At 38.7% G+C, this 12,703-nt stretch overlaps 1 protein-coding gene across 1 annotated transcript in view; it reads left to right on the top strand.

Annotated features, from left to right (window-relative positions):
• The window catches only part of KAT2B (lysine acetyltransferase 2B), an 84,620-nt gene that overhangs the window by 59,891 nt on the left and 12,026 nt on the right, over positions 1-12,703 (top strand). Inside the window, exons 10-13 of the mRNA XM_059728865.1 lie at positions 2,546-2,754; positions 5,447-5,573; positions 9,144-9,254; positions 11,012-11,155. Coding sequence (XP_059584848.1) covers positions 2,546-2,754; positions 5,447-5,573; positions 9,144-9,254; positions 11,012-11,155 — 591 coding nt within the window. The remainder of the gene's footprint in view (positions 1-2,545; positions 2,755-5,446; positions 5,574-9,143; positions 9,255-11,011; positions 11,156-12,703) is intronic.

The following is a 12,703-nucleotide window of genomic DNA, read 5'->3' as shown; positions in this document are numbered from 1 at the left end:
ATGCTTGATTGTTAAAAGCAAATGAGCTCATACTTTTTCTAAGACCTGGATGAGATTAGTAGAAGCCTTGCACCTCTTTTTTCCTTCAGCTGTTCTTTTGTTAGAATTTCACCAAGCACGCCTTCCACATTAACCAGTATAAGATAACATTGGACATATATATTTTTAGAAATGCAGGACTGGAAGGGGTCTCTTGGTCATTGAGTTCAATCCCCTGCATTTATGGGCAATCATTTACCTAAGAAATGCTCAAAATTGCCATTTTAGACACTCATATAAATACAAAGCACAAAACCAGAAACATCAATGTTACTCTATGACATGCTGTAAGTAAGAGAAATGAGGGCACTGCCAATGTAACTGCAGTCACAGGGAAGTAGTTGGTTAATATGTATTCAGAATCTTCTAAGAAAAAGACTGTCCGTCACATTACAAAGGAAGGACAAACTCCATATAGTCCATGCCATTCTGATGTAAGAGAAAAACTGCTTCTTTACCTTACATTTGGTGATTGGTATGATCCTAAGTGGAAGATGAAACTCTGGGTTTTCAGGAGCACTGAGGTATTTAAACCTGTCCAGGCCTAACTGTGGCTAACATCCCAATGCTTCAAGTGGGGGAAAAAAACAAACAGAAACCCTCAACCCCCTAGAAGCCATTTGGCTTAGAGGACTATTCCAAAACTACTCCTCTGCTACTTTAAAATTCTTCTAATTTCCAAACTAAATTTATCCATAGCTACTTCATAGCCATTAATCTTGTGCCAGTGTTGTTTCTTAGCTGAAAAATCTCTTTCCTTCCCTAATATTTATTTATGGATTATACTTGTAAAGGGTGACCATATCACTTTTCAGTCTCCACTTTGTTTAGCTAAGTCGAGCTCCTTTAGTCTCCTTTCATAAAAAAAGTGTTTCCATTCCTTTGACCTTCTTACTGACCCTTCTTTGAATCCACTCCTATTTCAGTTAGTCTTTTTTTGAACGTTGGTGACCAGAACCGCACATGATTCTAAATGGGATTTTACCAGTGCCTTGTAAAATCATAGCAGTATCTCCTTGTTTCTTCTAAATATACCATCCCTGCAAAAGTCAGATAATTCACATTTTTTTTAAACGTGTTTTAAGACAACTCCTTATCTGACTCATAAATGTAGCACTGTTCTCACCAGTTTGACCTCTGAGGCACAAAGCTTTGCTTAAATCTAGATAAATTACATTCACTGAATTATTCTTATCCAGAAAATCTGTTACCTTGCCATAGATGAGTATTAAAGATATTGATTTAGAGGGATAATAGTTAAGGATAAATTAGAAGGATATTAAGTTAGTCCTACCTAAACTGTATAATCTGTGGTTATGTGTACTGCAAATGTTGTGGTAAGCAGGAAGGACAGATTGGCAGGGACTGGGTGCCTGATAGCCAAACTTTGCTTTGGAAAGCAAATAATATGTGAAAATGAGCCTTGTCCAGTGCAAAATAAACATTGCTTTAGGAACCAATACACTTGGTGATAGTTTTGTGTCTGCAGCACATTTATTCTAAACTGAGATTTTTTTTTTTTTTGAAGCTAGTATTTTTTTTTTCCTATACTGTAGTAGAGGAAGTTATAGTAGAGTTAACTACTGTGGTAGTCAACTAGCTGTGTCAGAATTGTGTGGTCTTTCTGTGTATATAAGTACAACTGTTTTGGTGTGGTAAGAATGTATAAACAGAAGTTAAACAAATTGGCTGATTATTTTCCATTTGGAAATGTTGCACATCTGCTAATTGCAAATAGTAAAATACATAGAAAAGAAAGCATTCTGATTTTCAAGTTTTCAAGATAGCTGTTTCTGCAGTGGAGAGCAGTAATAAAATTAAAACTATGGTTGTGCCTTCTGTTCCTCGCTCAAGAGGTGTGGCCATATAGGAAGGCTTGTTTAACATAGCTAGTTTAAGTACCTGGTGAAGATATGGAAACATGAGTTTCAGCCCAGTGAGTAAGTAACCAGGGAATCTCAGCAGGCCTTTATGGTCCAAGCCACTACATTTTCACTTTTGTGGCTCAACCTACCTAGATACAGTCATGCTTTCAACATACTTTTAGCCTGTGTCAGATGTGTGGCATACGACAGAACAAGGAGCAGTGGTCTCAAGTTGCAGCAAGGGAAATTTAGGTTGGATAGTAGGAAAAACTGTTTTACTAGGAGGGCGGTGAAGCACTAGAATGGGTTACTTAGAGAGGTGCTGGAATCTCCATCCTTCGAGGATTTAAGGCCTGGCTCAACAAAGCCCTGGCTGGAATGATCTAGTTGGGGATGGTCCTGCTCTGACAGGGGGTTGGACTAGACGTCCTTAATTTCTAACCCCGATTTTTCTATAATTCTATTTCATATTTACTTGAGAGTGTCCCTTCATCTTCAAAATACACGGGTAATTCTGTCGGTTTTTTGTAAAAGGAGGACTTAAGATGATTTTTGGTGGTTCTGCTTATGGATGTGAAATTAGAAGACCAGTTTTATAAATTCTGCAAAATATGTTCTTTTTTCTCTTTTTAATGAGTCAGACTAACTTTCTGTCAGCGCACTCAGCCCGGGATGAAGCTGCGAGACTGGAGGAGCGCAGGGGAGTGATTGAATTTCATGTAGTTGGAAATTCCCTGAATCAGAAACCAAACAAAAAGATTATGATGTGGCTAGTTGGCTTACAGAATGTATTTTCCCATCAGCTACCTAGAATGCCAAAGGAATATATTACACGCCTGGTCTTTGATCCGTGAGTACCTTCACTTTTGATGTTCAAGTTAAATATGTTCAGTAGAAACACAGCAAGGGCCTGATGCTGGTAGAGAGGAGCTAACATGAAACGGGCCAGTTGATGCTATGTGAAGGAGGCAACATCTTTGCACAATACTACCACACTCCAATATTCTGAGGTCCCCTGCACACACTCTAAATGAGGCTAGTTAGAGTGGAATGTCTTGGGGAGCTGTACACACATGACATGCTTCCCTAAAATCAGCGCTGAAAATCAGCAAATGATTACAGGAACTACTGCAGCTTGGACCTATACTAACTCTCAGTCTGCTTCTTCCTTTCTCTGTGGATATACTAGCAACCCACAGCTGGAGTGAGGGGAGCCAACTGGCAACACAGTAGAAGATCTGACCATGCAGCCCTGGGGAGGGGAGCTGCCTAGACATACAGGTTCTGGTTATTCAGCTCTGAGCTCTCCAGGCATACAGTAAACAGGTTCCTGTGCCTCAGAGAGAAAGTTTCTAGGGTTTACATAGGTGAATAATATTTAAATCAATAAAGGTTATACTCAGTCCAGAACTTCAAACAAAAAATCATTCCTTATTTTACAATGAATCTCTTAGAATATGTTTTGGATTATAGTGCAGCACTTTAAGTAAGTTCAAGTGTCAGAATTTAAAGACACCTCCAAGCTAAACGTGTTTCAGCCATTAACTTATTTGTTGACTACATACACCCATTTTGATAATCTGGGAGAATTCTCTGAGGTATGTTCTCCTGGTAGAGACACTTACCCAGAGCTGCATGCACAGACATTTGAATGCTGAGGCCTTGAAGAGTGGAGAGCTTGCAGTGCTGACATTGTGCAGCCGGTGGGGGGCCAAGGGGAGGGGCTGCACATACATCTCAGCATGCTCTGCAGGTTGCTTTAGTCTGCCTAGTGACAGATGGCAGCAGTGTATAGGGCAGCACTGATTGACTGACCTAAACTGTCCATGGTCAACCTGTGTTTCGCTGCAGCTCAGTGTGGGAATTGTGAAGGGGAATGTTCTGGCGCAGCGGTGCCCAGCGAGTGACACACTGGGCATGTCTGTGTGAGACGCTATGGTGGAGTAGCAATGAGCTACTGCACAGTAGCTTGTTGCTACTGTGTAGTAGCATTGGAGAAAAAAACGTGCAGTGATGGTACTGCACAGTTGCAACAGCATAAGTACTTGCATAAGTACTAAATGACTGTGCAGTAACAACTGTGTAGTCTGCTGCACATGTAGATGTGGCCACTGTGTCCCTAAATGCTGGGAGGAGGGTAATGCTGGAGGACTATATTCCTCTTCTGAGAGAAGCCACAGTTTGTACAGATATTTGCTGTCCCAGGAGATGCTGTCCTTGGAATGATTTAACCCTGATTGTTCCCAAGTTATTTCCCCCCCTGGAGTTACCATTTTTACTCTGGGGAAAAAGAACCTGAATATCTGTATATATGTGTTTTTTCCTGTGGGAGCAGTGACTCTCACAGGAGAAACTGAGTGTCTGTAAGAGGCTGTTATGTAGTGTTATCTAATTACCTAAGTGCTCCCCCTCATTGAATCTTGATGATGAACTGCTTAAGCATTGCAAATATAGGAAAACAAAACTAAAAGCACTAACAAATAAAGTGAAATGCTGATCTGAAAGGCACTGACCAATGTAATATAAGGAGCAAGTGGTAACAGATTACATACCTGCTTTCACTTTCACACAGATAAAATGAGCATCAAAATAACTACAAGGAGAACAGATAAAAACAAGTGATAAATGATTGGTTTGGATTAAAATGTGTGTGTATATTAACCTTCAGGGAAGGAAGCTTTTAAAAAATTTCCTGGGCTGCAGTGACAAATAAAATGAGGCTGTTTTACTGAGTAACTTTAGGAAGGAGTTCATTTGATGGACACATTGTGCTGTGTTTGCTTTATTATTCAAAGCAGAAGTTGAGCTTTACAAGTAAATTAGTATATTACTTTCCAAACTTACTGAATGAATATAGATATCAGAAAGTTCTTAGAAACCTGTAAAAAGTCATCATTGTTATAAGGAAAATATTTGGTGAGCAGCACAAACTATTGGCTAGTTAAGTAAATAGATGTGATACAAATTGTTTGTATTGGAATTTACCATAAAATTCTTGAACCTTGTCAATAGAGGTTGAAAAATATAACCTAGTGTGTATCTTCCAGCTCCAGATATAAATGAGGCTGAAACTGATGTATCCTGGTTTTCAGATATTATTAAGAATCGGTGATTAGAAATGCATAATTTCCTGGTCATCTGTGTTAGAAACTGATCACTTAAGCTGTGCAGATTTCATGCAGGAAACCAGGCATCTGGTAGTACAGCCGAAGCATCCTGAAGCTCCATTAATTTCTAATTGATAAGAAAAACAGGGTAACTATAACCATTAATAACAGAATCAGTGAAGGCAATGAAATTCTTACTTGTATTACCTCAATACTTAGGAAGCCTCATTGTGCTAGTGAACTGCAAAGACAAAGCTTGATGCATTTTACATTAAGTATAGAGCATGATGTTAAGATTATAACTGTTCAGTAGATTTAGCAAAGGCATTCATGGTTGCCTTGGGGCTACAAAAATAAAAAAAGAATGACATTTTTAAAAAGAGGGCAACTGTGATATGTACATGAACTAAAGCTATCATTATTTTATACATTCAGAAAACACAAGACACTTGCATTAATAAAAGATGGCCGTGTGATTGGTGGTATCTGTTTCCGGATGTTCCCATCTCAAGGATTTACAGAGATTGTTTTCTGTGCTGTGACTTCTAATGAACAAGTCAAGGTAAAGAGAACATTAGAAGTGTATTACAGGCATCTTAGTAAACCCGAGTTCTGAGGAGTCTCAACTTGCAAATGGATTATAGTTACAGTTTAGAAACTGCTGTCTCTTCTAATTTCCACTTTCTGTACAGGAATATTCAACAATATATTTAACAAATCAGTCTACTGCGTAAAAATAATTTAGATGCATTGCCTGAGGATCTTCACCTTACTAATAAAAATCTTCATCAATAAATATTCTATTGCAGGGGTGGGCAAAATGCCCAATCTGGCTGTACAGGGGCTTCATTTCCCAGCAGCCCCTGCCGTCACGGCTTGGGCTGGTCTCCATGGAGACCCCAGCTGCATCTGCGCAGGAAAGCTCAGGTTGGGTTGCCATGGAGACCAGCCTTAGCCGTGCCGGCAGCACACGTAGCAGAGCAGTGCAGGGGGTTGCTCCGGAGCCGCTGAGAACTTGGGATTGGGGCAGCTTGCTCCGAAGCCAGGGCAGAGCCGCAATCTGTAGCCTGCATGCTCTGGTCAGGGGTGCACAAGCAGGGGATCACGCCTCTGCCCCAGGTTCTTGCAGCAGTGACAGCCTCATCTGGAGTAGGGGCAGAGCCGCAATCCCTTCTTTGTGCACCCCTGCCCTGAGTGTGCAGGCTACAGATCGCAGTTCTGCCCTGGCTCCAGAGCAAGCTGCCCCCATCCCAAGTTCCCAGTGGCTCCGGAGCAACCCCCTGCTCTGCTCTGCCCTGCATGTGGCCCTCGCTACTGAGGCTGGTCTCCACGGCAACTTCAGCCTGAACTTCCCTACACAGGTGCGGCTAGAGTCTCCATGGAGGGCAGGGGCAGCTGAGAAATGGAGTCCACAGCTGACCAGATCTGGCCCGCGGGCCAGACTTTGCCTGTCCTTGGTCTATTGGGTCCCATCACTGACTATTTACTCTGCTCTCTTCAGTGCTTGGCCTTATATTACCTTACTAGAGCATTTGTAGTTGAATAAAAATGAGCCTTCTGTTTGTGTGACTATAATCTCATGGGCCCCAAGTTTAAATGACTTCAACTAAAAATGACTTTTAAAACAAAATGGACAAACTCCTGCAATCTAAAAATATGTGGGTATGTTATATAAAAACTTGTAAAACTCCTTTAAAGGGTATTAACTTTTCAGAATAAACTGTTCTGCTTTAAGAAAAGTGCTGAAGGTACAGAACCAGATGAACTTTTTTACAGAGAGATTTGAGCATTTGGACTGTGTCTATTTGATTTCAACCTTTGGGCTGTAGGTGGTGCTGTAGCTATGTTAGTCAGTTGTGCTGTAGCTGAAAATGGTTACAAATTTAGTGTTAAAGACACTGAGTTGGCAGAGGTTGTGTGCTGGTTGTATATTTGGGGAAGATCTCAGTGAAGTTGTAGCAGGATGAAAGGTGAATTTTTTTAATTTTTTTTTTTTACAAACGTAAGTATTTTTTATTAGACTTGGATTCACTAAACCAGATTTTTGAAGAAAGACTCGCTCGAACTTAGCTCTTGGCAATAAAGCATCTAGTATTTTAAAAGATTTGAACAATATAAGATTCTAGATATATGTATTTTTGAGGGTGCATCTACATATCACCTTACGGCGATGTAGCGACGTGCTACGGCGACGTAGCAATCACACAGGTCTACATGTGATTGCCAACTATGTCATTGTAGTGGTGCACTCCCTGGTTATAGTGTGCTGCTACGGCAGCGTAGCAGCAAAATATAACTGCGCTGCGCATGGCACAGTAACCACCCGTACCGCACCATGCTTTAGTACTTCCAAAAGGAAGTATTAAAGCATAATGCACCCAGAGTTTAACTAGAAAAAATGAATCTTCATTGTGCTGCGGCTTTGAGTGGTGTAATGTAAAGTTGTCGCATGCCATGTCACAGGTCTGCAGGGGTAGCCTTTCAAAATCTGGTATAATAAAAAAGGCTAACTTCCAAGTGGCTGCCTAGATTACACACAAACACAATCCTTATAGTGCAGTTATTTGTTGCATTCTAGAGTGCCTTTATACATGAACATTTAAGACAGGGATGGGCAATTATGTTGGGTAGAGAGCTGCTTACTGAGTTTTGGCAAGCCGTTGAGGGCTGCATGACAGGCAGCCAGCGGCAGATAAATATAACTTTCTAAATCTTTTAGGGGCCCCGCAGGCCGCATTTTGCCCACCCCTGGTTTAAGATGACTGTCTGTGAATATGGGGCTTGTGTTTCTTTCTGAGCTAGCTGCCTATTTGTCATCCTTCAACTCAGAATATTCTTATATTCACAGATAGCTCTTGCAGCCCTTTTTGGTGAAAAGCACTTCCTTTCTCTTATAAACTTTCAGGTGGCTGAACTAAGAAGTAGCCTGGGGGACTGTTTTCCTTTGAAAGCTGAAATGGTTTTGAGGTAGTTGCATCTGACTCCTAGGCACAACTTTTTGCGTGACTTCCCTTTTTTAAACATTAAGCTGCTGGAGTGTTTATGAGAGTGAATACATTTGAATAATTTATTGTTCGTTGTGTTAATGTATAAGAATTCTCTGAACCTTCCCATAAAATAAGGGTCCCTAGATATGTTCCCTACAGACTTGTAAAGGTTCCCAGTATTCATTCCTTTTATCCATAATTACAACATAAACAGGAATGCAAAATTCAGTCGGATTAATAGTTAGTATAAAATATTATATTTAATTAGTGAAGAATAATGCAATTTTAGTCTATTATATTTCAACATAAGATGAAAAATAGAGGAGCTTGGAAGTGTATGTAAAGCATATTTCTTTTCTCTAGGATTATTCACCTCTAAATTACATAATTTTCTTCTATTACTGAACAAGATCATTTTTTTTTTCTCATTTGCCATTAACAGGGATTGGTGTTATTTATTTGTATTAAGGCAGTGCTTAGGGATGCTGGTTGGAGATCAGGCCAGTGTACAAGGTCCTTTTCATATGTAATAAATATAGTCCCTGCCCGAAAGAGTGTATAATCTTTAGCATACGATGAAGCATAATCAATAGTGAGATAATTGTAATTACCAGTCTGGGCACACTAGCAACCTAGCCATCGTGAAATGACTTTGCTAAGTTAAGTAGTAAGAAGAAGTTATATTATCTATTTCAAGGATTCCCACCATTATATTGTTTTAGCTTTGTTAGTCTCCAAGTATGTGACTATATATGTGCTTGACACTTGAACAATATACATATACATATTGACTTTGCATTACAGCTCTTTGAAACAAGTGCCTCTTTAGTTTCATGTTGTTTTTCTGTCCCTGTCATGGTCAAGAAAATTCTGTAGTATATTATATTAGAGTAAAAGTGAATCGTCAGTCAAAGCAATGATATTCTAAGTTCCCCAGTGAGTTGCAAGTGTTCTTTTGAGATGATTGGAAATTGTGTGATCTTTTAAAATCCTTCCTGAGTTAAGTATTAGAGGCTCTTGAGAATAGGATCTAGAGAAAATTACTCTAAAAGAACAGGTAAGTCATATTCCTTGCCCCACAGCTTCTTATCTATGTAAACCCAAATGACTTCATACTGATTTTTTTAAAAATAATTTCCACACAGGGTTATGGAACTCATCTGATGAATCATCTGAAAGAATATCACATTAAACATAACATTCTCAATTTCCTCACATATGCAGATGAATATGCAATTGGCTACTTCAAAAAACAAGTAAGTCAGTCTAAGAAAAGATTTAGATCAGTGGCAAAAGTTGAAATTTAGGAACAATATTTGTACCTTGTGAGAGCTAATCACTTAGATAAAATGTTTTTGTTTTAAATCACAAAATATGTTTTGTATTAGCCACAGTCAAGAAGCTGTTTTTACAATGTAATTGATTTTGAAAGAAGACTGAATATATTTGTAGATTACATAATGCTCTCAATCATGTGTAAAACCATCACAGATAAAATTGATTAAGATAAATTAAGACTTACTTCTGACTTACAGTTTATATGTTAAAATGCATTTGTCATCTTTACAAAGTATCAGCTCCACTCCATTTAAAGAGTCACAGTTGTTGAAAGGGGTTTGAGATTTGACAGAGGTGCGTGATGGTAGTGTGGTTTTAATATAAAGAACAGAATTGACTCTGGACTGGTATCCTTTTTGTGTAAACAACTTCTAGAAGTGGCGGAGTTATGTCAGCAGATAAGGTGGAGTTGTCAGCAGTGGTGGAGTTATGTCTTGTGTTCAGTGTCTGGTTTTGATCCTTTTTTTAAATAAGAGATGCTAAGTTTAAAAAAAATCAGTAAATCATTAAGGTCAAATGGATCAGCTGCAATTGGCCCCCTTTGCCACACAGGGGGCCAAATTAGCAGATCTATATGAAGCATTGAAGGGCCAGTATTAGTCCATTAAAAAAACACCAAAACTATTCTCCTTGCTTGCTTTAGAAGTGTGTCATGGGAGTGTGTATAACTGCAATAAGTAAGGGTGTGGAATCTGCCCCAGAAACTGCAGATTTTCTGACATCCCTGTGTGGGAGCTAGTGGTTCTGTCAGAGGATCAAAGCTGGATATGCAGAAACCCTTGGTCTTTTCACTGGTCTTTAGTTAATCTTTGTGGCTCCTCAGCACCAGCTATCTTTCTAATATATCATTCACCATAGTACCCAATAATCACAATTTAATATGTACGTATAGTGCAGGTGAGATAACATTCTACTTAGCAAGGCTGACTCGTATTGTCAGTTTTGTTTTGTCCCTATGTTTATGTACTTTACTAGTTTTGTTATAAACTTTAGGAAAGATCATGATTGCATTCCTTATTCTGATTGAGGTTTCATAAATACTACTGCAATACACAGCATAGATAAATAAGCTATAGTGGTTGGTAAAAGAAAGATTCCTGGTCTTCTGGTAGTGTTGGAGTGATGGTGTAGCCATGTTGGTCCATGAAAAATGATCCTCAGTATAAAGTTAGTCCAAGAAGAATGGACTCACCAAATTCCTTGCTCCTGGTTTTTTGACATTTCTCACTTTTTGTCTTAAGTAAAACTCCTATCTACCTTAGAATTTTTGCTTGACAAATGACTGTAGGATTTGGACTTGGAAGAACAATGCCTGAATATAGATGACGGCTAATGTTTTTGTCTATGCACAATTTATTCTCAATAAAAACAATGTTTCCCCAGCCCTGCGTGTGCGTGCACATACAAATGGTATATTTTTGATTTTAGCTTCTGCTCTTCATAGTACTCAATCCTGTCCCAACCTTACACACATATATAAATAATATTTATATAACGTTACCTGAGTTTCAAAGTATTTTTGCAAGTCTCGAGCTATGGTTTGTAGCTGTTCTTTTATATTTGTTGTCATTTTGATGTTCTAAGGATTTTTGGTTGTAATTCATAGTTGTTTTTCAGTTAATGCAGTTTTCTTTTCATATGTAATTTATGATAATTTGATTTAATCTCTTCTCAGGGCTTCTCCAAAGATATTAAAGTACCAAAAGCAAAATATGTTGGCTACATCAAGGATTACGAAGGAGCTACATTAATGGGATGTGAATTAAATCCAAGGATTCCCTACACTGAATTTTCTGTCATCATTAAAAAGCAAAAAGAGGTAAATGCTGAAATGAAATATTGCAGTCTTCTTCAAAAACAAGATGTACACCACATTTTAAATAGCTTCAATAAATAATTTTAAAAATTTTCTATTAGCACTGGGATATCTGTCCCCTTCCATGCACATATCCATTATACCAAACATCATACTGCTCATTTTTAGTTAGAACATTTTATTCCAGCCTTAATTGTCATAGGTTTGCCAGGTAAAGCATAACTTGTACTTTCCTGTTTTTACTGTGATGGTGATACAGAAAAGTATTCATATTCACTGCTCAAAATGAAATCATTCATTTTGTGCAAGTTAGTAAATAAACTACTTCTTTAATTAGCTCTAATTTTAATTAGTTTAATTAGCTAATTAACTTCTTTAAAATGTTCTGTCTGAGAGCCACTCTAATTAAAGCATCTGTCTCTGTGATAGTCCATCCAGCATCTTGTGTATCAGTGTCCCTGTGCTTCAAAATGGCGGTGGGAGCCCTTTAACAAAAGCTTATTAAATTAGCTTTAGTTAAAGCACCCCCACTGCTATTTTGAAATGTGGGGACACTGATATGTGAGATGTAGAGGCTGGCTGGAGTGTGGTCACTTGGAGTGGAGCATTTTCATAGTATGTTCTTTCTTTTATCTTTAAACAACCCACCATTTTTCTCCCAACACAGATTTTGAATCAACAAAGTAATTAAGTGCTGAAGTTAAACGTTGGGCATACATTCCTGATTGGGTAATAGAAGAAACAATAAATCTAAACAAGTTTTTTTTTCTATAAACCAGAACACCATTATGTCCTCCTGATACAGGTTTAAGTCTCTTATTATTTTGAAAAATATTTTCTCTATCAATCTGTTTCTTTGAATAGAGAAAACATCCTAACTGAATAACCCACTTTTTGGCCCAGATATGCAGGTAGATAGACAAGATGCAAACATGTTGTTTAATTTGGCCACAACTTTATTAACAAAATTGGGAATGATCAGGCAGTAACTTGTACAGGTGGTCATTCCTGTCTCTCATTTCCACATGTTGGGCTGGGTTGCTGTCAGCCCCTTACCCTCTGAACCCAGTCCTGTGCCACTGCTAGGACATTGTCACCCCCACCCTATATTTTATGGCAGAGGAGAACAGTTGCTATCCCTCTTCATTCTGGCTGTTTTTTAGTGTTCTCCCTTGTTCTGCTTTTTTTCCAAGACTGAATATTCCTATATTCTCTAAACCATTCCTTTTACTGCTTGCTTTCCAAACCCTTCTGTCACCTTTGGACAGGAATAGGCATTACATTTGTACTGGGAGAAAAACCTTTCTCCTGGCTAAAAAAGAAAGCATACAGCTGTTCAAGCAATTTATTGAAGAAGAAAACTGACTCTTCCTCAAGCAAGTTAGATTGATTCCTATGAGGAAGATCTCTCTCCTACCCAGTCTAACTTGAAAAGCTGTCAGTTTCTCTCTGGTTTGGAAGACACTCTATATGGCACAGTCTGCTGCTCTCCCTCCTAAGAGAGATGGCAGGAAGGAGAGCACTGGCTCTCTGATAGTCCATCCAGGAACA

Source organism: Alligator mississippiensis, chromosome 5 (assembly GCF_030867095.1).
Source record: "Alligator mississippiensis isolate rAllMis1 chromosome 5, rAllMis1, whole genome shotgun sequence".
Classification (NCBI taxonomy): domain Eukaryota; kingdom Metazoa; phylum Chordata; order Crocodylia; family Alligatoridae; genus Alligator; species Alligator mississippiensis.
Note: the sequence above shows the minus strand (reverse complement) of the source record. Positions and strands in the feature narration are given on the sequence as shown.